This window comes from Rhinichthys klamathensis, unplaced genomic scaffold (genome assembly GCF_029890125.1).
Source record: "Rhinichthys klamathensis goyatoka isolate OS25496 unplaced genomic scaffold, OSU_Roscu_1.1 h1tg000084l_1, whole genome shotgun sequence".
NCBI lineage: Eukaryota > Metazoa > Chordata > Actinopteri > Cypriniformes > Leuciscidae > Rhinichthys > Rhinichthys klamathensis.
Window position 1 is genome coordinate 218,446 of NW_026606625.1, and position 27,923 is coordinate 246,368.

Here is a 27,923-nt window from a genome sequence, read left to right on the forward strand (position 1 = left end):
TACAGTGACTGAAATCACTTCTCACTCCAGCACAGAGGTGGCGCACCTAAACAGCTGGTATGCGACCCGGCAATAATAAACCCACAGAAAAAGAACTTGTGGCGTAGTGAAGTCGCGCGGCAGTGTTTATCAGAGAGTGTGTGCGTCCACTCGAGAAAAGTGAGTTCAATATTGTTCCTTACATGTTTATTGTTCCTTACATGTTTAAGATTGATTAGAAATCTGTATATCTAGAAATATTCGAGTATTTTGGTCAGAAATCCGCTCGAGTGAAATAAGTCATGGATAACCAACTCCCGTGTCATTAGCAAATGAGCGAAACGTCTTAACGATATGAGCGAGAGAGAACACCAGATCAAACAACAGAGGCTCTAAGAGGAAAGGGAATACAACGCATAAACCTCTCTCTCTCTCTCTCTCTCTCTCTCTCTCTCTCTCTCTCTCTCTCTCTCTCTCTCTCTCTCTCTCTCTCTCTCTCTCTCTCTCTCTCTCTCTCTCTCTCTCTCTCTCTCTCTCTCTCTCTCTCTCTCTCTCTCTCTCTCTCTCTCTCTCTCTCTCTCGCCACAAATCGAAAGTGAAAGTAACCTGTCGCCATTTTAAGCTGATAAAATATCAACACGAAACAGAAAAACAAAGCATAAAAGTGTTTAGTAGAAACGTTTATCAAAGTTTATGCAGGAATTTCCGTGTGTCTTTATGACGTTAAAGCTGGAGGAGTGGAGAACCTTTATCTTGTAAAAGTTTGATCAACGTGAGTTTTCATGTGGTGACTTGCTAATCTCTGGAGGACATTTTGAGTGCTTGTTTGTTTGATATTAATGTTTAATAACGGGTTTCTTTCACTTCAATGTTTCTTTTGTGTTGGTGTGTCTGGGATTCTTCAGGAGTTTAATAGCGTGTGTAAACACACACGATGACTGAGCTTGAGTTAACGCAGTCACATGATCATTTTTTCTCCCACATTCCAGATATGTTCAGCTAAATTATGAAGGAAATTATTAATGTTTTTTTTTATTCTCGTTTTTCAGTCAGTGGAGGAGATCACACTCATCAGATTCTCCTGCAGCCTCATCATGGCTGACTCACAAGGAATCAGAAATGGAGAATTTTCTACTGGATGCAGGTACTTTGAACAAACACTGTTAAATATTGTATTACAGAAAAATATTATGACCTGCTTTTTGATGCAAGATGAATGTTTATATTAATATGGTTCCTATTATACAGAATAAACACAGTACTCTTAAGGATTAAACTAAATCTGTTCTCTGTTCCAGTTCAGTCCAGCAGAAGAGCTCAAACCCAGAGTCCAGCTGTGTGTCTATGAAGAGTAACCAGTCTATGGATCCGCCACTAGCATTTAAGAGTGGAGACAAACGTCCTTATACCAGGTACTCAGAATAACATTTCTATAAAAGATGTGCTCAGGGCCGGCCCGTGGCATAGGCGGTATAGGCAAATGCTAAGGGCGCCACCACTCAATAGGGGTGCCAAAATGAGTGAATTTAAAAATTTTTTTTTTTTTTTTTTTACTAATACTATTTTAAAACCATTAATTCGAAATACTACAAAATAAAGCAAAACAACTCCACAAAAACTTAACTAAGTCCCCCGACTCCGGTCCGGCGCATCAATCTTCCCCCGCCCAGCGAGTGCTTGAAGTGCGCCAGAAACAGCGCACGCGCGATCAGTTTACTGTTGGTAATTTGTTGTGTAGCGTCGCCCCTCGCCGCATCCAATGTAGACAGCATTGCTTTCGTTTGAGGGCGCTTAAGACACTCAAGCACTAGAAACGGGCCTGGCAGCTCGTGCCAGCTCGAGACACGGTGAAAGTTTCCTCATTGTGACGGATGGCCGAATTTTCATGACACATTTAAATTAGCATTATAGCCGGCGATAGATACACAGGGTCCCCGCGGGTCCTTAAAAAGTCTTAAAAGGTCTTAAATAACATTTTCGCTTTTTAAGGTCTGAAAATGTCTTAAAATCTGCAATTTCCAATAAGGAGGTCTTAAATTTCACGTACGGACCTTAAATTCCTTGTAGGAGACAACAACACATTACAGACGGTGTTTACGACCGTTCATGCTTACGGTCGGGTTGCCAGATTTAAATAATTAAATCCCCAGTCAGAGCTTTTCTGTTAAAATAACACGCTTTCTACCCGGTCTTGTCAATAGTATCTGGCAACCATGCTCGCGCGCGCTCTCTACACTGCTGAAGAAGCGCGGATGATCTGAAAACACTGACAAGTAAGCTGGAGTTCAGTGATCTTCATTTGAGATTTTCTACGTACATTAATTAAAGTGTCATTCAGTTGGTCTTTATTCTGTCACGAGCCGCTTGCGCTGTTTGTGTGACTAAATCTGCGATCAATACAGGCTGATATCCAGCAGTGTTTTTAATGTTGATCATATTATTGCATATTATTGCTATTTTGCAACAAAAGCCACGGCAGCAGACAGTGGTGATTCGAGAACGAATCTGTGGCTTTGAACGAATCGTGAGATTCAATGACCCGTTCATAAATACAGCCACTTGCTTTGTTACCATAGACTGTTGTGTTTGATACTGAATGAATGAATGACTCGATGACGGATGACTCACTCATAAAGACAGTGACTTACCGCCACCTACTGGCGATTTTAATTTAATGTTAAAAAGTATCACCTCGTTTTTACCATCATTGCATATTTATTGAACATTGTTTTATTTAAAGCATTATTTCTTTTATAAAAGTATTTATAAAGGTAAAAAATTAACTGGAAAAAATCGATTAAAAGGGGCAGATATTGTCCCTTAATGGAAAAGGTGTGACTGCAGTCTAAGTGCAAGAGGGGTTACGGCACTCTAAAAAATTGGAGTACCACTGAACTAAGGAACAGGGATATGTAGAATTGCACAAGTGCTACTGCTAAAGAATTAATTGTCAATACAGCCTGTTACCTTGATTCAAATGTCTCATAAGCTTAACTGAATTGGCCTAAAGCAAAAAATTATAATGTCATTTTTTGTCTAAAGACGACATATAAAATAGCTGCCAAAATTAATGTCGGTAACTGAAGTTTGACTAAAAGTTGACAAAAAAATGCAATGACTTTGTCAACTAAAACTAGACTAAAACTATGAAAGAGAAAATTACAAAAATGTGACTAAGACCAATAAGCATTTTCATCTTAAGACTAAAACAAAAACGGCTGCCAAAATTAACACTGTCGTGTCGTGCTGAACATTTTCCTGTTTTTTTTTGTCGTGGTAAAGTCTTAAATTTGCCTTTTAGAGGACTTAAAAAGGTCTTAAAAGTCATTAAATTTGCTGTTAAAAAATGTGCAGATACCCTGATACAGTGCCAAAAAGAAGAGGACACAACAAGGGGATAAAGACAGAGGTAAAGTGATGTAATGAATGAACAGTTTATCTAATTGCATAGTAGTAAGATACTATAATTTAATGGCAGTTATTTTTGCCTTATAAATTTATGCTAACAGTAGTTCTGAGTTCTTCAGAGCCCCCAGACAATGCGATTTGTAACAATCATGTCAGTCTTATTTAGACGCATTTACTATCACTTTTATTATTTAATGTTTTACTATACAGTTGTGCAGGTTTAAGGGGGATATATGGCATTTTTTAAAATTTATTTGCCAAAATTATTAACGATATTTATAGGCTACAGGTTTATTGTGTTTTATGTAAAAATCACATTAAAGAAGACATTTCGCAGTTTCATTCATGTTGAAAACACGAAGCGTGCCATAATTTAGTGGAAGATTGCTGCCATCAACTCCCAAACAAACACTTTTGCTAGTGCTCAATGAATAGTCTGTGCATGAATGACATTTGGACGATGACATCGCTGTTTTATCCAGAGCGGCTATATATAAATTAGATAAATTAATATTTTTTTTACAACAAAATAAACCATCACTGAACATACTTAAGCTTGATTATGACACTATTTTCTTCTAGATCTGCTGTACAGGAGAAGCAAACTTTGTTGCATTATTTTCCTGTTATCACTGTAAAGCCGCCTTGAAATAATCTGTATTGTAGGCTAAAAAGCGCTATTTAAAAATAAAGGGGACTTGACTTGAATGCTAGATGTAATGCTCTTGCTATATATATATATATATATATATATATATATATATATATATATATATATATATATATATATATATATATATATATATATATATATGTGTGACTAAATAATCACCAACACAATGATGGGGTGACATGGGCTGTAATGCATGGGGCACCAGGTAAAATCTTGCCTAGGGCAGCAAATTGGTCAGGGCCGGCCCTGGATGTGCTTATAGTATTAGATTTTTGTATTAGAACAGGTTTTTTAAAAGAGGAGCGATATGACTATGTCAATAGATGGAGATTTTTCAACATAGTTTTTCGGTTTGTAAATGTATCCATGCAGCGCAGGACTGCTTAAACACCATAGAGCAGCAAAGAAACACTGGATGAATGAGAAGAGCGAGCGGGACATGTTTGATGAGTTATTAAAAGCACAATAAACCACGACAGAGAACTGTTAGTATTAATCATAATTACTTGATTAATTTAGGAAAATGTATCAATTCAAGGAACCTTGAAGGAATACATTTCGGATAATTAATCAATGTATTCGTCCACCAAATATCTGTCAGTTCTATTAAATTATCACCGTTTTGTCCATAAGCCATAATAATTCAATATTGATCAGATTGATATTGTGATATAGTGGGCGATACAGCAAAAAAAATAAATGTTGTGGGTTCAACTGGATAGGCTAACAAAAATATTGTTGGTGATTTTCAGTGATATAGCCTTTGGTGATGTTGAGATTTCTTTAAATTTCTTTCTGACGTACCGTGTTGGCCCAAAGGGACTTGTTACAAAATCCTGTTTAGGAAATATCCATAGTGGAATTTTTACAGAAGAGATTTCAGTTTGTTCTTCCTTTATTGAAACTCTTGAAAAGCTTTTTTTTTTACTTTATTGTGATTTTTTTTTTTACCTCTACATTTTTGGATGATGTCTTTAATTGGCTTTCAATGAAAAATAATCATAGTTATTCCTTAGTTTTATAAAATATCCTGTTTTTGAAGAATATTCTAAATCCAAAATTTAATGCTGTCCTTATTTACATCTTGGAGTCTATTCCACTTGAAATCTAGCTTTTTTGGATGTTAGTAAGTGTGATGTGACTAATGATATAGTTATGCTCTCTGCCTCGCTTTGTAAATGTGCAATAACATTTTTAAAAAGACTGTAAAGTCATTTATGGTGCTAAACATTTCTAATACCTTCCTTTCTAGATGACAGGTGAACATAATGACTAATCAGATAACTCAGGAAAACTAGTTCACAGGGAAGCACAATGAGACAACATAACTCTGACACTAATATTTATAATAGATATAGCTGGAAGCAGCGATGACAGAACCAAGCCCTGGTGCAACCGCCACTCTGGTATCTTTAGGGCAACTGTACACGACAGGCAATATGCATTTAAACCGGGTAAATGTAATGACCAACTGTCATTTGACTATGCCACATTAACAGCAGCAGCTGGTGTCACCATTAACCCAATTATTAAACGAATTAAAGGTTCTCTAAGCGATCCTGGGTGACGTCACTTCTTGTTGACGTGCGAGCTATTGTCAAACAAAACGGAGGCTAGCTAGTAGGGGTGTGACGAGACGCTTATCTCACGAGACGAGACGAGACACGAGATGGGTATTAGGAGACGGACTATTGTATGTTCGCGGCCTAATTTGTGCACAATGCACATCAGGGAGCTTCTGTTTTACTTTCACTTTCGTGAGCGCGCATTCTACAATAATACATTTATCAGACGTTAGTCTACTATGTTGCGCAACGAATCCTCCGCCATCCTCACGCGATCAGTGAACTGTGATTCGTGCTGCACTGATTGCAACGGCAACTCGTGCTGGATGAGCAGACTTTTACATTATTTTATAATGGTTTTTATTTTTTTTATAAAAACAGCACAACGATAGTTTAGGGCGAATGTGAGTGTATATTCTATGGTAATCTCACCCTCACGCTCAGTCATGGCGATATCGCGAGACAGCTTTTCACTCGACGAGAAATCTCGTCATGTTTTAGTCTCGCGAGATCTCGTGGCACGAGATCTCGTCACACCCCTACTAGCTAGACCCTCCCTCCTCCTCATCCGCAAACCACACCCCCAAACCCTTCTTGTCGGTCATTGGCTGGAACAGTTTGTTATGTTTCGGGCAGCGGGTCGCCGCAGTTTGCTTTTGTTGCTGTTTGTGGAGCCTGGGCTGTCTACAGAGATCGCGTTTCTTTACAGTGTGTTCAGGGGACAGGCAGCCAGCGGATAGTGAGGAGATGTTTGCTGTATGTGACAAATTTTTTGGCCTAAAAAACGCGTGACATCGCTTAGAGCACCTTTAATTAGAACTAAAGACAACAACTCCCATGATTCCTAACTCATTCACGGTGTCGTCAAGCTACACCTTTGTTTTGAATAAGGGATCTTTAGCAGCGAAACCTACATAATGTGCCTTTAATACTAACATGCACTATTAAAGAAAAAGATCATAAAGTTTCCTCAAAGTGCTCTTTGATGCAAGATGAATGTTTATATTAATATGGTTCCTATTATACAGAATGAACACAGTAATATGAAGGATTAAACTAAATCTGTTCTCTGTCCCAGTTCAGTCCAGCAGAAGAGCTCAAACCCAGAGTCCAGCTGTGTGTCTATGAAGAGTAACCAGTCTATGGATCCGCCACTAGCATTTAAGTGTGGAGACAAACGGCCTTATACCAGGTACTCAATAACATTTCTATAATAGATGTGCTTGTATAGTGTTAGATTTTTGTATTTAAACAGGTTTTTTTTTTAACAGGGCTGTGCGATATGACGATGTCAATAGATGGAGATTTTTCTACATAGTTTATCTGTTTGTAAATGTATCCATGCAGCACAGGACTGCTTAAACACCATAGAGCAACAAAGAAACACTGGATGAATGAGAAGAAAGAGCGGGACATGTTTGATGAGTTATTAAAAGCACAATAAACTGCGACAGAGAACTGAATTTGGTACTGGCAGGCGGCTTCCTGTGGTGCACATCCAAAGGGCACTCGTGTTGAATTCAGTTCGGCTAGACCAGGCAAATACACACATTTATGTGTCGAAATGAAATAATCATTACTTGGATCCATGTATAGGGTATTAAAGTGACAGCAGCCTCATATAATCATGTCATTGTTAATCAAACAACAGAAAACAAATAAAAATCAAATCATTCACCGACTTTGAAAACCCCTGTATTAGAATAAAGGGAAAGTTTAACTTGAAGGGTTAGAATTATTAATTAGTATTAATCATAATTACCTGATTCATTTGGGAAAATTGATCAATTCAAGGAATTCTAGATGACAGGTGAACATAATGACTAATCAGACAACTCAGGAAAACTAGTTCACAGGGGACCACAATGAGACAACATAACTCTGACACTAATAGTTATAATAGATATAGCTGGAAGCAGCGATGACAGAACCAAGCCCTGGTGCAACCGCCACCCTGGCATCTTTAGGGCAACTGTACACGACAGGCAATATGCATTTGAACCGGGTAAATATAATGACCAACTGTCATTTTACTACGCCACATTAAAGGTTTAGTTCACCCAAAAAGGAAAATTCTGTCAGTAATTACTCTCCCTCATCTTGTTTCAAACCCGTAAGACTTTAGTTCACCTTCAGAACACAAATTAAGATATTTTTGATTAAATCTGAGAGCTGGATCACTCGCCGAAACTTGCCGGCCCGGAAAAGTTAGTAAAAACATTGTTAAAATAGTCCGAGTGACTACAGTGGCTCAATCTTAAGTTTATCAAGCGACGAGAATACTTTTTGTGCGCAAAAAAAACAAACAAAAATAACGACTTTATTCAACTATTCATTTTCTTCTCTGTTGGCCTCGAGATTTCACGTAGTGTAACAGCGCAGCGCTTCTGTGTTGCACGTTACACGCATCACACACATGACCAGCGTCGGCCAATAGTGAGCCTACATTCTACAACACAGAAGCGCTGCGCTGTTACACTACGTGAACTCACTCAGATACCCACAGAGAAGAAAAGGAATAGTTGAATAAAGTCTTTAATTATTTATTTTTTTGCACAAAAAGTATTCTCGTCACTTGATAAACTTATGGTTGAACCACTGTAGTCACTTGGACTATTTTAACAATGTTTTTACTAACTTTTCCGGGCCGGCAAGTTTCAATAACATAGAAGCCTATGGAGAAGTGAGACAGCTCTCAGATTTAATCAGAAATATCTTAATTTGTGTTCTGAAGGTGAACTAAAGTCTTATGGGGTTGGAACATGAGGGAGAGTAATTACTGACAGAGTTTACATTTTTGGTTGAACTAACCTTTTAGCAGCAGCAGCTGGTATCACTATCACCATTAACCTAATTATTAAACAAATTAAATAGAATTAAAGACGACAACTCCCATGATTCCTTGCTCATTCAGAGTCGCCAAGCTACACCTTTGTTTTGAATAAGTAATCTTTAGTGGCGAAACTTACATAATTTGCCTTTAATTATAACATGAAATATTAAAGAAAAAGATCATAAAGTTTCCTCAATGCTTTTGGATGCAAGATGAAAGTTTATATTAATATGGTTCCTATTATACAGAATGAACACAGTACTCTTAAGGATTAAACTAAATCTGTTCTCTGTTCCAGTTCAGTCCAGCAGAAGAGCTCAAACCCAGAGTCCAGCTGTGTGTCTATGAAGAGTAACCAGTCTTTGGATCCGCCACTAGCATTTAAGTGTGGAGACAAACGTCCTTATACCAGGTACTCAATAACATTTCTATAAAAGATGTGCTTTTAGTATTAGGGTGTATTCACACCTGCCTTGTTTGGTTCGATTGAATCGAACTCTAGTTCGTTTCCCCCTTGGTGCGGACCTTTTGGGCAGGTGTGAATACAGCAATCGAACTCGGGTGCGGACCAAACAACCGAACCGAGACCCAGCTGAAGAGGTGGTCTCGGTACGGTTCCAAACGAACTCTGGTACGGTTCGTTTACGGTGTGAACATGAACCGACCCAATTGCAAGAAAGCACTGCGCCTTTGAGTTAACAGGCTTCCGTAGTCGGAGTTGCGTTATGGGAAAGTGATCTGTTGTAGCCTACTACATTATATCTGTTGCGCGTCTTTCTGCGCGTCGTGTGTGCATCATTGGAATGGAATGAATGAATGAGTGTGTGCATCAGGACATTCACATACAGAGCGTTCTCTTTAGTCTAATCGCGCATAGATGCAAAAAAAAACATTTGCAGTTCATATAATGTAACGATAGTTACAATACAAGGATGATGCTGCGTTAATTTACATTAAGCCTTTTTTGCACTTCCTGATTTCCCTACTTGAGAATCCTTGTCCAATGAATGGACGACCCTAGCACACGTGTGGTTTTGTTTACAAATTTTGGTTCACTTGCAAAAAGAGCAGTGTGAAAGCGAACCGTACCAAAAAAAAAAATGTATTTGGTCCGGACCAAAGCAAGTGAACTATCGGACTTTCCTGGTGTGAATACACCCTTAGATTTCTGTATAAGAACAGTTTTTTTTAAAAGACGAGGGGAGGATTTTTCTACATAGTTTATCGGTTTGTAAATGTATCCATGGAGCGCAGGACTGCTTAAAAAGAGCTCAAAACCAGAGTCCAGCTGTGTGTCTATGAAGACTAACTGCTCTATGAATCTGACACTAAATTTAAAAAATGTGAAAAAACACAGCCTGGTTTTAGGTATATGATTTTTATGAAATTGTTATTAATATGCAGCATCGCATTAATACACTGTAAAAGCTGTTGGCAAGTTACTCCGTTAATGACACAATTACATCATTATCAGTGTCTGATATTTTTTATTTTTTTACCCTCTTCATTCTGATTTAAGGTCAAATCTTCCATCTAGACCAGTAAAATACAAAACTGTGTTCAAGCCTGTGATTCAACCACCAGACTTAAATGAAAGCAGGTATCCTGGTTTCAGGTAAAATATAGGACTTTTGTTGTTTTTGATTAATTTTAGGTGTTGCAAGACACATCACTCAAGACTAATAATTGAAAGAAACCAATGATGTTCTGTGTCCCTTAATACAACAAACAAATAATCCATTTTGTAATTTATGTCTTTTAACTTCTCTAACATTTGTAATAATCTGGTATTTTAATCTTACAGCCATGAATCTGAAATTCCTGAAGTCTTCAACACGTTGAGATCAAATCTGAGAAAGAAGTTTGAGTGTTTGTACGAGGGAATATCAAAGCAGGGAAACCCAACACTCCTGAATGAGATCTACACAGAGCTCTACATCACAGAGAGTGGAAGTGGAGAGATCAATAATGAGCATGAAGTGAGACAGATTGAGAGACAGTTCAGAAGAGCAGAAACCGAGGACACACCGATCAAATGCAGTGACATCTTTAGACCTTTCCCTGGACAAGCCAACCCCATCAGAACTGTGCTGACAAAGGGAGTCGCTGGCATTGGAAAAACAGTCTCTGTGCAGAAGTTCATCCTGGACTGGGCTGAAGAGAAAGAGAATCAGGACGTCCAGCTCATATTCCCACTCGCTTTCAGAGAGCTCAACTTGATGAAGGACAAAACACTCAGTCTTTCAGATCTTCTTCATCTCTTCTTCCCTAAAACCAGAGAAATGGAAATATCCAGTGATGAGTATAAAGTGCTGTTCATCTTTGATGGTCTGGATGAGTGTCGTCTGTCTCTGGATTTTCAGAGCGATGTGAGGTTGTGTGATGTGACTGAATCCGCCTCAGTGGACGAGCTGCTGACGAACCTCATTGTGGGGAATCTGCTTCCCTCGTCTCTCATCTGGATCACCTCCAGACCAGCAGCAGCGGATCTCGTCCCCTCTGAGTGTGTCCATCGAGTGACAGAGGTACGAGGCTTCAGTGACACACAGAAGCAGGAATACTTCAGGAAGAGAATCAGTGATCAGAGTCTGGCCGACAGGATCATCTCACACCTGAAGTCCTCAAGGAGCCTCTTTATTATGTGCCACATCCCAGTGTTCTGCTGGATCTCAGCCACTGTTCTAGAGGAGATGTGCAGTAAAGCAGAGAGAGGAGATATTCCCAAGACTCTCACTCAAATGTATACACACTTCCTGCTCATTCAGACCAGCATCAAACATGACAAGGACTATGAGAAGAAAGATGAAGACATGATTGTCAAACTGGGGAAACTGGCGTATCGGCAGCTTGTGAAAGGCAACCTAATCTTCTATGAGGAAGACCTGAGCGAGTGTGGCATTGATGTGGCAGAAGCATCAGTTTACTCAGGATTGTGCACTCAGATCTTCAGAGAGGAGTTGGGCTTGTGTCAGGGGAAAGTCTTTAGCTTTGTTCATCTGAGCATTCAGGAACATCTCGCAGCTCTATATGTGCATCTCTCCTTTATCAACAATAACATCAATGTGTTTGACCAGATTACCAAACCAACTAATGGAGACAAAGTGTCCCTATCTGATCTCCATCAGAGAGCTGTGGATGAGGCTTTACACAGTAAAAATGGGCATCTGGACCTTTTCCTTCGTTTCCTTCTGGGTCTGTCAGTGGAGTCTAATCAGAGTCTCTTACAAGAACTAATGACACATACAGAAAATGGCTCTCACAGCAATGAGAAAACAATTCGCTATATTAAAGAAAAGATCAGTGACAATCCCTCTCCAGATAAATACATCAGTCTGTTTCACTGTCTGAATGAACTGGGTGATCTTTCACTAGTAAATGAAGCTCAACCTCATATGAGCTATGGAGGATTACGTAATGTGAAACTCTCCTCATCCCAGTGGTCCGCTTTAGTGTTTGTGTTGTTGACCTCAGAGCGGACAATGCAGGAGTTTAAGCTGTACAACTTAATTGGAGCTGAAAATGATCAGTAAGTAACACTGAATAAAAGCATTACAGTCTAAAACATTATGAACAAAGAGAAACTAAGAGATCAGAGATTTTTAAATCACAGGGCAAAGATTGATTTTTGGGATATTGTACATAATTTGCGGGTGCTTCTCAAACGAAATGAAATCCTTGTAAGGCTGCAAATATCGGGTGCCACATTATCAAGCACCTCTGAAGGCTGTGTCAAATTGAAGGATCATTTGAAGGCAGCCTTCGTTTCGCATCCTTAATTCAGCTCTTTATGAAGGATGCATCAAGTGTATCCTTGTCCTTCAATCTCCCACAATCCTTTGCACACCTTCCAATTCAGCAAAAACTGATGGAAAGTGAGTCGGCACTGAGCTTATTTGAGTTCATTATGAAATTTAAGAAAAAATATTGTTTTTGGTGATGGAGGCTTAACGCTAAACTGGCAAGAATGTAAGCAACTGGGAGACACAGACAGCTGCCATTCACTGTGTTGCTTTAATAAAAAAAGCCAGTTAATAATATAAAAGCCAGTTAATGTTTTAATACAATGTATCTTTCTAAAATGTAAGTTTTAATAGTATTTAAGTGCCGTAATCGTGCGGGTGGGAACGGAGCCATTCGCACCTACTAGACCGTCTCATTCTAGTGTTTAATGCTGAGGATTTGAGCTTACACGCCTCAGAAGGACTGGATTAGGCATGACACAACCTCACTAGGATGCAGCCTTCCTGTTTGAGGAGCACTCAATATCAATATATGGTGTATATATTCCGGGAGAGGTGGGATGTCAGATTGTGGGAATGAATCCGTTAAATTATTGTTCTGTGAGTCACTCCTGAAATAGAGATGGTTGACAAAGTAATAACCATAACAACACATGGGACAAAAAAAATTTGGTATGTCAAAATAGACCTGTGCACTAAGTGTAAATGCAGACTAATAGAAATTCCACAGCAACATTAACAGTAAAAAGTAAAAACAAATGTGTTGGCCGAATACTTTTAGTAGCTTCTAAAGTTAGATATTAAACTTTTTTTGCCTACCCTTTATAAAGCAGTGCGTAATTTAAAAAATATTTGAGGGTGTTTAGTAAGGTGTGTAATGTTTTATTAATTATTATTATTAGCATTAATAATTAACTTGTTTTTTATTTTCAAATAGTGTCACCCGGAAAGCACAAAATACAGCAGATGAAGTTCTTCAGAAGCTGCTACCTGTGGTTACAACAACTAGATCAGCTGAGTAAGTAACACTGAGGACAATCATCGTTGTTAAACATTACAAATCTTAATCCTAAATGAATGGATTAACAAAAAAATACAAATATCACACTTCATCTTTTAAACACTCCACCTTTCTGACCTAATTTGTGATCTACACAACTACATTTACATTTGTGTTAGAAATGTATATTCATATATACACTCTTGAACAAAATCTTAAGACCGGGGGAAACATTGCAAGTATTCGCATTTCGCACTGGTGGATCATAACCGGGTTGTAAGTACTGCTTCAAAATGCCAAAAGAAGAAACAGGAGCAAGAGACAAAAAATAGAGAGTAGGCAATTTATTGAAAACTGCATTTAAACTTAAACAGGCTGGTCATCAGCTGATCAAAAGTTTAAGACCATAGGCATAAAAAGGTAAAATCTGCACTAAAATATGGCTTTCGTGTCATTGATCTTCAGGCAGTCACACTGTCATGATCTCCTGATGGCAAAGGCAAAAAGGCTTTCTCTCTTTGAACGTGGCAGGATTGTTGAGCTGCACAAGCAAGGCCTCTCGCAACGCGCCATCGCTGCCAAGGTTGGATGCAGTAAGACAGTCATTTTACATTTCTTAAAAGATCCTGAGAATTATGGGACAAAAAAGTCAAGTGGTTGACCCAAAAAAATTTCACCTGCACTGAGCCGCAGGATCCGACGGGTTGTCCGTGAAGACAGAGGTCGATCCTCGACCCAAATTAAGGCACTTACTGATGCTGACTGTAGCCCAATAACCATAAGACGTCATCTGCGAGAGAAGGGCTTCAAGAACAAAAAACGTCTTCAAAGGCCACGTCTCCTCCCACGCCACAAACTTGCCCGTTTGGAATTTGCAAGGGAGCACCAAACATGGGACATTGAAAGGTGGAAGAAAGTTTTATTCTCTGACGAGAAAAAAATTAACCTGGACAGTCCTGATGGCTTCCAACGTTACTGGCATGACAAGGAGATCCCACCGGAGATGTTTTCTACGCGGCACAGTGGAGGAGGCTCCATCATGATTTGGGGTGCTTTTTCCTTCAATGGGAAAATGGAGCTTCAGGTTGTCCAGGGGCGTCAAACGGCGGCTGGCTATCCCTCTTGACTGAGGGCCCCCGTCTGTGCGGTAATGACTGGGTCTTTCAACAGGACAACGCTGCAATTCACAACGCCCGCCTGACGAAGGACTTCTTCCAGGAGAATAACGTTGCTCTTTTGGACCATCCTGCGTGTTCTCCTGATCTAAATCCCATTGAGAACATTTGGGAATGGATGGCAAGGAAAGTTTACAAAAATGGACGTCAGTTCCAGACCGTGGATGCCCTTCGTGAAGCCATCTTCACCACATGGAGCAACGTTCCCAGTAGCCTCCTGGGAACAGTCGCATCAAGGATGCCGAAACGAGTTTTTGAAGTGATCAACAAGAACGGTGGGGCTACTCACTACTGAGTCCTTTTTTGACACTTTTAGTTCTGTTGTAGGTTTATTTTTGGGCTATGGTCTTAAACTTTTGATCAGCTGATGAACAGCCCGTTTAAGTTTAAATGCAGTTTTCAAAAAATTGCCAACTCTCTATTTTTTGTCTCTTGCTCCTGTTTCTTCTTTTGGCATTTTGAAGCAGTACTTACAACCCGGTTATGATCCACCAGCGCGAAATGCGAATACTTGCAATGTTTCCCCCGGTCTTAAGATTTTGTTTAGGAGTGTATATATATATATACATTTATAATGTATGTATATAAACATTTATATTTAGACTTTTATATATTATTTTAATTTAAAAAATCAGTTATACCACTATATCAGTTTTATATAATCTGTGTCTCTCACATAGAGTCATAATCTCTTAGAATAACAGTAAAACTAACTGATATATTGAATTAATTGTTTAAAAGATTGTCCCTAACACAATTAGGAACAATTTTTTTTTTCTATTTTGATATGAGAGTGATCTCGGTGTCATTGTTCTCTACAGGTTTTATAATTGTGGTGTCACAGCTGAAGGTTCTGCTGCTCTGGCTTCAGCTCTGAGATCAAATCCCTCACACCTGAGAGAACTGGTTCTGTCTAAGAATAATCTAGGAGACTCAGGAGTGAAGCAGCTCTCGGTTGTACTGGAGAATCCTCAGTGTAAACTTGAGAAACTGTGGTAAGGTCATACGTGACTCTCACATGAGACACTGTGAATTTTGCAATTAAAATAATAAAGTAACATCAAAATGGAATAAAATGCAGAGAAATTACTATTATTACATTAGTTACAAGCAAAGCTATTGAACCATGAGCAAATTCATCAAATTGATATCACGTCTGTTCATATGAATTAAGAGAATAAAAATGTTTCTGTTTGAAGCGTTCATGTGATTGATCTGTAAATTATTGAACACATGAGCTGCTCCTCATTAAGGTGATATTGCAGTACTGATAGCTCTTTACTTTAAACTCACTCAATCTCAGCAGTCAGGATTAACACAGTCCATTAATTTTAATTGGAGAAAACTGGATAATATAGAGATATTGAGGTTTAAGATCGACATTGTGTCAATGTCGCAGATTATGATGTGGTGAAACATTATAGCACAATTTAATGAGAACATACACTGGATAGTCTTTGTAATAATAGTTTACCAATACATAAAGGCTTTATTTTTTATTACGGGGTACATATTAGTCATTTGTTTTGAAAGCTAAAGTGCAGCATGTTTCAAGTAAAAGTATTGAAACTTTTTTTTTTTAAATACTGGGGAAATATACTTGTAGTACTACTACATATCCATGTAGTTACAGGGTAAGATTAACATCTGCAGGGTGTACATTAAAGTGGTGCTTGTTACCCTCTTGTTACATGTAGTTATAGGGTAAGTACAATAAAAACTGATACACAATCTGATATCACTCAGAAACCTTTATTTGAAAAACAACTTATTAGATAACAGATTTACAACACTTCTTATTCGTTTCTCTTGCTGGTCTTCTTCCTCCTTGTTCCTCTTCTTTTTCTTTCTTTCCACAGATTCATCTTAAGAAGGAATCCCTTGTAACTTGCTATTCTTCGTTATGTATCAACCCCTTTGCTTGAAAGAAGTTAAATTATCTGCCAATGGTTTAAGAAAATAAATCGTAATCCAAACGAAAACAAGATTGTTTTTCTTACCCCATTGGCAGATCATTTTGCTTGTTTTAATCAAAAACGTGCTTAATTTTAGTAAATGCACCTTGATTTAAGAATTTTTAGATATTTGGACTAGAAAAAACAAAAATACTAAATAATACAATATTTTTTTGCAGTGTAGAAAGATTAACGACTCCAGCTTACATTTTTTTACCTCTGTTTATGATAAAACTAGGTTGCAGTGACATTTATTTATTAATTAATTTCAGGATTGCAAACTAATCAATTTGTATTTTTTAAAATATTTTGAATGGAATAAAAACATGAACTTATATTCTCTCACGTCTGCTGCGGTTTATTTGATTACATAGGTTCACTAAACAGTGCCTGTTAGAGATTTTATTCCAAAAGTGTGCATATTATATTTAAAAAATAGATAGATAAATATTTTATTTTTCCTGGTTGTTACCCTTTTATTCCCCAAACTTTACATTTTGTTCCTTTATACCTACATGTACATACTTTATAGGTACACTATAATTACACATGAGTTACTCTGTTAATTCCTTTCACCTATGCACTACTTTCCGAGCTGTAATCCAAAGCATTTCCCACACTGGTTAAAGGAAAAAACAGATGGTGTTCAATGTATTTAGTAGGAATATAACTTTGTCAGCTATACAAATCCTATAGTTTACTCCTGATGTTTAGTGAGTCGGCATGGGCCGCTGACAGATGAGAGTTGCTTTTCCCCTTGCCTTGCCCTGCTACACCCACTCCCTCTCTTCTTCTCACAGCCGTCCACACACATTTAAGTTGATTTTTCTGAATGACTGAGAGGTACACTTGAGCTAAAAGAGGAGGATTCACGACTCTTTAATGTTCATTACTTTAACCTCATGTTACACATTTCTATATTTTTATGTGATATACAGTTTTAATTTGTTATAACAGTTTTTATATAATATTTCTTTCTCAGACATATACTTAATCTCTTGGAATAACAGTGACCTATTGAATTAATTGTTTATCCCATTAAAGTGTTTTGTTTTAAAGAGATACTGCACAAATTATAAACACAATTAGTATTATTTTTCCTGCTAGAGTTTGACAGCAGGTGTGTTATGATTATATTTTGTGCTCCTTGACAGACCAAGATCCATCTAACATGGTGATTTGAGCTTATGTTATTGGTTTCTCTTTAATAATCAAGTCTCTGTTGAACTGACAGTGTCATTGTTCTCTACAGGTTTTATAATTGTGGTGTCACAGATGAAGGTTGTGCTGTTCTGGCTTCAGCTCTTAGATCAAACCCCTCACACCTGAGAGAACTGAATCTGTCTGAGAACAAACTAGGAGACTCAGGAGTGAAGCAGCTCTCTGCTGTACTGGATAATCCTCACTTTAAACTGGAGGAACTGAGGTAAGATTATATGAGACTCGCATGAAACTGAGTCACTGTAAATTTTATAATTTCATTTATTCATAAAGTAACAAAATGGAATACAGGATTCAAACTATTATTACATTTATGCCTGTCACTAAAGATTATTTTAGTAATCGAGTAACCGGATATTTTTTTTGTAGTAATAAAAATTGACCAAAGCAAACAATAGCCTTTATAATAACAATGGGGCAATAATATTTGCCTTCAGAGGGCACCAACAGCCTGATGATTGTTGTTGTCCCACTTTACAGCATATCAAATCCCCATTTAATATAGGCCAAACGACATGAACATTTAAATGTTCACTTAATCTTTGATATTTGACATCTTCTTTTACGACAGAAATGCTACAGCCACTGTAATTGTTCGAACAAGAATATTTGGATAGAAAACATGCAAACTCAGAGATTAAACTTTTATTTTTAAATTGCGATGAACAGTTTGCATATTTTGAAAGCTTATGACATTCTCTTTTGTTGGCGTAGGTTTATAAATGATTTACTTGATAAATTTGATGAAATGGCGCACATTGCGTTCCCAGATGAACACTATAAGCCCTACAGTCACAGCATATGCAGAGATTGAGTTAGAGACGCTTCACGTATATAAATTATTATAGTTCATGTGGAGCAGCATTCACTGTGAACAAAGTCACTCTTAGATGCTGAGAAATATAGCAGCTTTGAGAATTATTATACCGGCAGGGCATGTATTTATTCAGTTGAATCGCAGCCTAGCCTTAGAAAACGTTCTAATAATGCGGTTCATAGATTCTCGTCCTTGGAATTAACCACTTCCAGTATTTTGCCGGTTACTCGACATGGGTAAATTGCATTTGAGGATTTTTTTTTAAATCAAGTACTCAAAATTAATAGAGGAATCGTGAAAGCCCTAATTACATTGATTAACCCTCTGGGGACCAAGGGTTTTTTGGGGCCCTTGGGATGTTTTGACATGCACTGACATTTGTGCTTTTTTCAGTTATTTATAAACATGTTAATGGCAAAGGTGTAAATTCACTCTATATAGCACAAACGGGGCTACCATAATCTGTGAACAACATGTATGTACATGTTTGTATTTTTGAGAGAATATTATTTATGCATGGTTATTGAAAAACTTATAAATTAAAGTTTCTGAAATAAGGCCACAAAACACATATTGATTATTTCTTCACAAGACTTTTGAAAATTGTATCACATAGTCTAGAATATTTGCTCCAAAACTATGTGAGAATCATCCTGACTACTCATTCAGATAAGTCAATAAAGTCTTTTATAATGTGTATGACGTGTTTTGTTTGAGAAAGCTTTATGCAAGGAGGCGTGATCTCTCATTAATATGTATGGCATTTCACACCTGAGAAAGACAAAGACCCTCCCATAATGGCCCTATTAGGTGCTATCAGGCCATATCATTAGAGGAGCCTTGCACAAATAATGAGGAGACTTAAAAAAGAATGGCTTTTAGATTGTTTGGATTTATTTACAACACAACATAATCCAAAGATACACAACAAAGGACAAAAAAGCACATTAGTAAACACACTGATCTAAATACAGAGGCTTACACAGTCACACAGCATTGTCCCATTCCTGAAACATAGTACATACCTGTCATTTCCAAGGTGTTTGATTTTTCATTACAGTCTCCTGTGAATGTTGAAGTCAGCAGGACTGATATCAAGAGAAACTATATAGCTGCACGACTTTGGGCATGCATTGTAGATTTTTCTGGTTAAAATAGCTTTTCAATTATAGGCTATATATATATATATATATATATATATATACACACACACACACACTGCTTAGAATTAGAAGAGAACACACCCATGCTAAAGTTGACTAAAAAGAGGAATAAAAAAATCTTAATGCCTTAATTAAAAAATTAGGAAAACTCTAACCTTTAGGGACGTGAATAATGTCCCTGAATTCTTTGTGAATGAATAATGTATCGCAAATAATTAAATGTTCTTCTTTAAAATACAGGGTGCATACGTCTGGACACTTCTATCCCCAGAAACTCCTAACAAAAGCTGATGTCTTTATTTTGAAGCTTATTTGAAGCTTATTTGATGCTTATTTGATTTGAAAAACTTTATCCAAAACTAGTCAACGAAATTTTGTCTCTTATTTCGTCTGTAACAGTGCGTATCTGTGCGTTCATTCATTCATTTACACACACACACAGAGAGAAACATGATTCACAGTATGCTATTTTTCCGTTTACAGACACTAACGTTATTCTATATCGCGATTAGAACAAAGCACAGCCATAAAACACTTACAGTTCTCAGCTGAATCTGTTGCTCCTCCTCGAAGTGAAAATAAACCAGCACTTCTGTATTAAATGTCCCAGGATTATTCCTCATAGCCGCGCAAGACGAATCTTAATCTGACTAAAACATATAGTGCGTTTACAGCATTTGCCTGGGGGCGTTTATCTATTTTGCAAATGGCCTCAACACATTATCTTATGAATAGCGCGCTCTGCGAGTGGGTGTGAACAAATTAACGATAATGAGCTGAGACAGGAGAAACTGTACTTCTCTTTAGTTTCAGACAGATTACATTGCAGGAGAATATTTGTTTTAAATGTGAATTGTTTTATTTAAAAGTAGAAATTTAAAGCGTTCTTTAGACGTATGTTTCATGTTTGTGTGATAAGTATTAGCGGAGTTTCCGTTCATTTTCCAGACATGTTTCAGAAAGATTTTTGCGGAGACAGAGTGAGCTGAAAGCGCACCCTGTTTATTTTATTTATTTAAAAAAAAAAACAAGGTTTTGATGTTTATGTGAGTGTACACAAAAAAAGAAGACCCTCTATAGTTTATAATCATGTATTGATTTTATTTATATGACCATAAATGACGGAGTATTTTAAGTCTATGTTGCTGCTATGTGAAAAAAAACCAGCAAAACGCACGGGCGCGTTCTTGGTCCCCAGAGGGTTAAAACAATTGGGAGTCAACATGATTACCATTTAATTAATTTAATATCACATCTGTTTAAATCAGTCTTTCTCAACCCTGCTCCTGAAGGACCCCCAACACACCTGATTCAACTCATCAGCTCGTTAGAAGAAACTCAAGGACCTGAAATGGGTGTGTCAGAAAGAGGAGACTTTCAAAATGTGCAGTGTTGGGGGTCCTCCAGGACAGGGTTGAGAAACACTGATTTAAATAAAGTGTAAAACGGGCAAGAATGTGGCTGGCCACACTCTGGCTTCATTACAGACTACAGAAGTCTTTCAAAACATTTTTTTTAAATTTTATGGATTGCTTCGGGCAAAGTGTAAGTAAATTAAAATCAAATGAACAGGGGCAAAGGTTTCAGCACATTGCTATCTTCCGTGCTCACTCTGCAACAAACATTCACCCTATTCTTGATAAATTAGCAATTAGGGGTCATCAACTGAAATTAACTATTGCAAGTACAACTCTACTACAGGTGGTGCTCCAAGAGAGTCTTGATAATTAGCATACATGACACAATATTACAGGTATTCAATAATAACATAAAAGAGTATAAAAACAATACATTTAAGACAAAAATCTTAAAGAGAGAATTTTTTTTTACAAAAAGCAGGAAAGTTCTAGTTCTTCATTCATCTAGTTACTACTTGCACTACATATGTCAATCATTCACACATCTTTCTACATTAAAAACATAAAATATTAGATATTTGATTACTTGCAAGAGTATATGTCGCACACCTCAACAGCACTACACTTCCCAGCATCCCTCATGTTCCCCATCTGCACACTATCGGCCATCACCTATCACCATGGACACTAATGTTCTTCACAGCTGTCTGTCATTGTCATCATCTGTGTATTTTAGTTCCTGCTTGTCTACAGTTCAGTGTCCGGTCTTGTTTGTGCGTGACACGCTGTCTTGCCTGTTGGTTGTGTTCTGAGTTACTCATTAAAGAAACTTGTTACTTTTCAATGATCTTGTCTTCCTTTGATCTAATCGTGACAGTATATATGTGTCATTTATACATGAGTCTGTTGATTCATCCTGTGTGTCTGATCTGAGAGGGTAAAGAGTGTCTTTTTTTAACAGGTTGTGGAAGTGTGGTGTCACAGATGAAGGTTGTGCTGCTCTGGCTTCAGCTCTGAGATCATACCCCTCATACCTGAGAAAATTGGATCTGTCATTTAATAATATAGGAGACTCAGGAGTGAAGCTGCTCTCTGCTGGACTGGAGAATTCTCACTGTAAACTTGAGGAACTAGGGTAAGATCATCTAAACCATAAATGCTCGTCGTGAATATGGATTAATATGTATGTGGTGCATACAAAATATAATTTGGAATAAGCCCCGTCCGGCGGTTTAGCGAGAGATTCCTGCTTTAACTGTCAGATCCTGCTGGCGATAGATAACAAGGGTGGAGAGTCTACCCGAAAAAGAACATTTATATCTAATGTATAAATATCCCCCAAAAGAAAGTAAAACTAAGATTTAAAAGTAGCCAAACAAACCAGACAACAGACACATGTTAAAGTGAAGAGTTCTTTTTTTTTTTTTTTTTATCACAAATATTTTGATGTAAATCAACTTACCTTGTAATGCTTGTGCAAACACACCACCCTTTCAAAAGCATAAGCATCGCCTCGAAATGTGTATCTGCAGCTGAAAAGTGGTGTGTGGACTGAGACCATTTCAGATACATGATAATCGTGACCAAAATAATTCATGATAACAATATAACGCCATATTGATGTAAATCTTGAAATAAATAAATAATGCTATCGGTCAAATTCATCTTTACTTTGTTTATTTTATGTTTTTTTGTTTTGTAGAATCACACCATTGCATAACAAATTAACAATTACACTTAATGGCAACCAGTTTGAAATAACGGTAACACTTAATCATATGTATACAGTAACTAGGGTTGGGTATAATTTAAATTGTAACAAATCTGATTTCCATTCTGCTTATCGTTTCCGATTCTTATCAATTCCTAATTTCGATTCCAATAAGGTAAAAAAAAAAAAAAAAATTCTAAATCATTCACATTTAGTCTTTTTGGAAAACATTTAGTTGTAGCTGAAAAATATACAGGCTTAAGAACACTTACGCAAGGAACGTTTGCCTGTGGTTTAAAAATACCATTGAAAAACAATTAGCCTAAGTAATATAAATTTCAAGCAGTAATAAAGTCAAGTAAACACTCAGTAATTAAAAAAGAACAAATAATAAATTTGCAATCACAACAAATAGATACAAATTAACAAATATACGATTTAATTAAACAGTGTTGTAAGATTTTCAGGTATTTAGATACAGAAACTGTAATCAAATGTAAAATAACACTGTACTTTGTAAATAAAATATAGTTACAAAAGCTATTCAGTCAAGAACTCAAAGTCAGAGTTTTGTTGTTTGATTAGTGTTATTATAGAGATTGCTGCAAGAATTTAAAAAAAAAACAGCGCGAGTCGTCTCGTGTTTGAATGGTTTAAAACATTTTCTGTGTGTGCGCTTTGGGTGTGTGTGCAGCACAGAAAACATTGCGAGAGTCGTCTCTCGAGGCAATATATACCTATCGTTTTTTCATGGCCAATTTTTACAAGCAAATTGGCCAAATCCGATACCAGCTGCCTTTTTTTTTATTGTTTAAGCAAATTTATTTGTTGTTAATTTGCCTTATAACAGTCCAAACTGGCCTTAAAAAACTGTAGCCATTTGAAATTTGTCAACCACTGTCTTTTTTTACATCTCACACCAGCATGAGCAGTTGTGTTTGATTTAAATTAGATTACATAATTTCAAGACAAAAGCGTTTCTTTGGGTGTTTTTATTCCTATATTTCAAGCATCGTGAACAGTGATCTCATCACAACAATTATTTGTACTCTCACAGATGCTCCTAAATAAACTGAGGTTGCACAGTTCAATTTTTAAACTGTGATAATTTGTTTTTTGTAAGTTATTTTTGGGAGCTACCGGGACAGTGATAAAGATCATGATCGACGGTTTGGCGACCACTGGTTTAAAGTCATATTGAAATGCTCTCAAAGGACTCGATAAAAGGAATCAATTTAAATTGTATAACAAGTATCCTATTCCTGATCTTAAGTATTCGATTCCAGTATTGGAATCAGTTTTCGGAATTGATTTTCGATTCCCAACGCTAACAGTAACAGAGCACTTAAATATCATTTGCTATTATATCAAGTTAATTATTTATAAACTGTAGTTAATAAATTAATAGACTATATCAAAATTGAGTTCCTCATTCATTATCATTCTAATTAACAAAATGTTCTTTTTAAATTAGGTCATATGTTCAGTTAGATAATGAGTTTATAACTTATTAACCATAAATAGTTCTCACTTTAGGTCACAGAAAATCTGAATATGTCATTAAGTGCTTTAATGCAGCTTTTAATGGACATTAATTACATTAGTATTAAGAGTTCCTTAATTTTTACAAACACACACAGACCAGAGGTTTTCCTGGGTCAAAAATGGTCTTCGGTGGTGGCCGACACAGACTGTCATCCTTTCTTGCCCTCTTTTTTTAAAATAAAAAGCTGATTTTACCACAGGATAAAATCATAGCTTTGTAAGATAAAATCCTTTTTTTTGCTAGACCTGATAATTACTCTGGTATATAATCAGATCAACACTAAAAAGTAGAATTAAAAAAGTAGCATTAAAAGGTTTATTTTAACTAATAGTCTAATTTTCTACCATATAAACAACAATCGAATAAAATTAGCAGCTAGGTAACAACAACTTGCTTTGTGCTTTTTTCTAGTTTCACCTCACTCCAGTCAGAACTAAATTTATTTATTTATTTTTGGTAATTTTTCTACACATTGTCAAATAAATAAACTGAAAATACTGTTGATTATTAAGGCTAAATCTTGCTAACGACTCTTGTTAAATGGGGTAAAAACACTTACGTTCTCATTTCAGAGGTGTTCTGATAAAATGATTTGTTGGTAACACTTTACAATAAGGTTTAATTTGTTGACATTAATGTATTGGGCTAACTAACCATAAGTACATTTACATTTGTATTTACCATATATTTATTACTCTATTTACTAATCTCTGTTAATGTTAGTTAATAAAAATACAGCTGTTCATTTTTGTTCATGTTACTTCACAGTGCATTAACTAATGTTAACAAATATAACTTTTGGTTTTAACCCTGTGTTCTGACATGCCCTGACATTTTGTGCTTATTTATGTTACTTGTAACATTTTCATGACATTTTCAAGTCTGATTACACTGTATTCAGCACAAACTCTTTTCTACTATTATATGTGAGCAGCATGTATGTAAAAGTTTGTAATTTTGAGAACTACGTTTATGCGTGGTTTGTACTCATCAGTGGCATCTGGTCCCTGTACAACAACTGTGAACATGTCACAATAACTGACCAAATAAGGCTTTGGCGGGACAAAAATCAAATTTGGCAACCGCCAAAAAATTTCAATGCAGGAAAAAAACATGCACACACACACACGTTGGGTTTCTATGTTTTATGGGGACTTTATATAGAATAAGGATTTCATTATGTACAAACTGTATATTTTATCCCTTAATCCTAACTGATGTATTTTAACAATGTGAACTAATGAGTATTTGCATATGTCATATTGACAGCATTGTTATTATAATTTTTTTAAGTGGTTATGTTTAGCTTTGGAGATAAGCTTTATGTGTGTCATTGTTCTCTACAGGTTGATTAATTGTGGTGTCACCGTTGAAGGTTGTGCTGCTCTGGCTTCAGCTCTGAGATCAAACCCCTCACACCTGATAACACTGGATCTGAATGGGAATAAACTTGGAGATTCAGGAGTTAAGCTGCTCTCTGATCTGAAGAATGATCCACATTATAAACTGAAAACACTATGGTAACAATAGTTTTCAACAATTTTCATCATATTTTCGCTTCAGTAACACCACTTGTGTGTGCATATTTTGTCTGAGATAATCAGAAGAGTCTTAAATTCAGCTTCAGTTTCTGTAGGAAGTCTAAACAGTTTAATTATGCTCATATTGTGATGACTGATTGTGAAAATAATATTAATGCTAATTTCAGCTTTTTTACACTTTAACTGTCTCTGTTTGTGATAATCTGAGACTTGGGTTGTTTGATACAGGGATTAAAGTTCTCCGTCGCTACGACGGATTTCCGTTAATTGCAGCGAGTCTATGACGGATATCCGTCAATTGCAGGGTTCCCGTCTGTCCTTATGTCTTAAATTAACTTTTCATAATTTTAAGGCCGTAAATAGGCTTTCATTTCGCAAACAGTGTGATAAATGTCTTAATTTTAGTTTGAATAGGTCTTAAATTAAGGAAAGATGATGCGTATTCACCCTGCTGAGGGGGGATGTGATAAAGCCTGGAGTGGAGCAAAAGCACGTTCCTCTCTCCACTCTAAGCATTCTGTAATCACTTTGCTCATGGTCCACTCCGGTTTTTCAATTCCCGCTCACGGAAAAACTGCTCCCTGGACCCTGTTCACTCAATCTTGTCAGGCGAGGCTACAGCTCGTTTGCTGCGGTCCCATGATAGAAAACAGAACGCGGGTCAATATTGGTCGTTTCTCAATACCAAGTACGCAAACTTCGGACTTGCGTCCTTGGTAGTTCGGACTTGCCAAGTTCGACTCAGGAGAACAAACTCCCGAGGACGAGAGGACGCTGCTAACAGCGCGTTCTTGATCGCGTCACTCAGCACGCGGCTACTCCGGTTATCAACTCTGCCTTTTTTCATCAACACCACTGTGCCTCTTTTCTTTTATAAATGAACATAATTATTATCATAAACATATAAATGGCCACACAAATGTGGTTCAGGCAACGCACATTGATTTATCATATAGTTATAACAACACGAAATATAGCTAAAACACAAACCTGCTTCTTTTTGTTTTCATTTTAAAAATATGAAACATTATTTATCATTAAAACTGACATTTAACAAATAGACAGGGTTGTATCGTTTTATTGTATTATGCGTACACATACAGTGAAGAGAATGCATAGTAATATAATATTTTATATATTTTAGAATATATAAAATTACACAACCATGTCTCTTTTTTGTTAAATGTCAGTTTTAATGCTAATATCCCGTTCAAAAGTAGTAGCCTAATAGGTAGGCTATAATAAGCTATACAATGAGAAATAAAGCAAACAATTCAATTAAACATAAGTCAGCTCTGTAATAGGCTACAAAGTTAAAGTTAAATATAGCCTACATAATAAAGTTATAAAACTTCACTTTGCCCTCAGCCAAAACAATTTGCATTGTTTGGTCTCATAAGATAAATAAAAACATGCACTGAAAAGTTATGTAGATGGTTGATTATTTGTCAAGATAAGTAATTGTTTTTCATAGATTAAAATAGCTTTTAAATTACTCAATATTAGATCGGTTTTAAACATCTTCCCTTAAAACGCTATTGGTCTCGACTATTTAAATAAAGTTACAGGAATATGACTTGGCCTGAAAAAAAATTCAGTCAGAAGAATTTTTTTCACTTTAATCCCTGTTGATATTAACTTATATTAAATGTGTAGTGGTGTGTAATGATCTTTTCTGCTGGTTCTGTATCAGATGTCCGTTTTGTGAAAGTGATCTTTCAAGTTCATTTTGATTTTGTAAAGTGACTTTGAGCATCAGATTATCATGTATGAGAATTAATTAATATAGCTTATGTAGTTAGTGCTATGTTTTCTTATGAAAAGATGCGACAGACGTAATGTCTCATACTGCATACGTGACGGTTTGTGTGTTTTATTTTAGCTATTAGATGATCATCTGATGGTGAATAAGGATCCGCTACAGGGACTCGCAGTCAACAGAATCAACAGAGACTGAAGATACAGTGACTTCACTGTTATAAATTAACACTTCATTTAGATTTTAACAATACTTTGGCAGACCTGATGAGGTGGCAGTGAAACACCTTTTATTTCAGAGCAGAAAAATACACTTTCTTATTCATAGATTGATCAATTTTATTTGTATAAATGCACAGTATAAATTGGTTGGAGTTTTGTTACAGAGAAAATAGAGCCTGAATATGTGTGTTTGTGTTGTACCAGCAGAGGGAGACAAAGACTAATGAAAGATTCATTTACTCACTCAAGCCATCCAAG

At 36.6% G+C, this 27,923-nt stretch overlaps 1 protein-coding gene across 1 annotated transcript; it reads left to right on the forward strand.

Annotated features, from left to right (window-relative positions):
- Window positions 1–82: 82 nt before the first annotated feature.
- On the forward strand, window positions 83–27,923 carry LOC130085660 (NACHT, LRR and PYD domains-containing protein 3-like). The gene is made up of 12 exons (XM_056251559.1): window positions 83–159; window positions 1,029–1,123; window positions 1,278–1,391; window positions 6,704–6,817; window positions 9,978–10,073; window positions 10,263–11,984; window positions 13,136–13,216; window positions 15,195–15,368; window positions 17,581–17,754; window positions 21,849–22,022; window positions 25,491–25,664; window positions 27,568–27,923. The coding sequence occupies exons 2-12, from the start codon at window positions 1,074–1,076 to the stop codon at window positions 27,572–27,574; spliced, it is 2,880 nt and encodes a 959-aa protein (XP_056107534.1). The 5' UTR covers window positions 83–159; window positions 1,029–1,073; the 3' UTR covers window positions 27,575–27,923.

Coding starts and splice junctions, on each gene's coding strand:
- LOC130085660 (XM_056251559.1), top strand. CDS start 1,074: ATGGCTGACTCACAAGGAATCAGAAATGGAGAATTTTCTACTGGATGC. Junction 1,124..1,277: donor GAATTTTCTACTGGATGCAG/GTACTTTGAACA, acceptor TCTCTGTTCCAG/TTCAGTCCAGCAGAAGAGCT. Junction 15,369..17,580: donor TGTAAACTTGAGAAACTGTG/GTAAGGTCATAC, acceptor TGTTCTCTACAG/GTTTTATAATTGTGGTGTCA.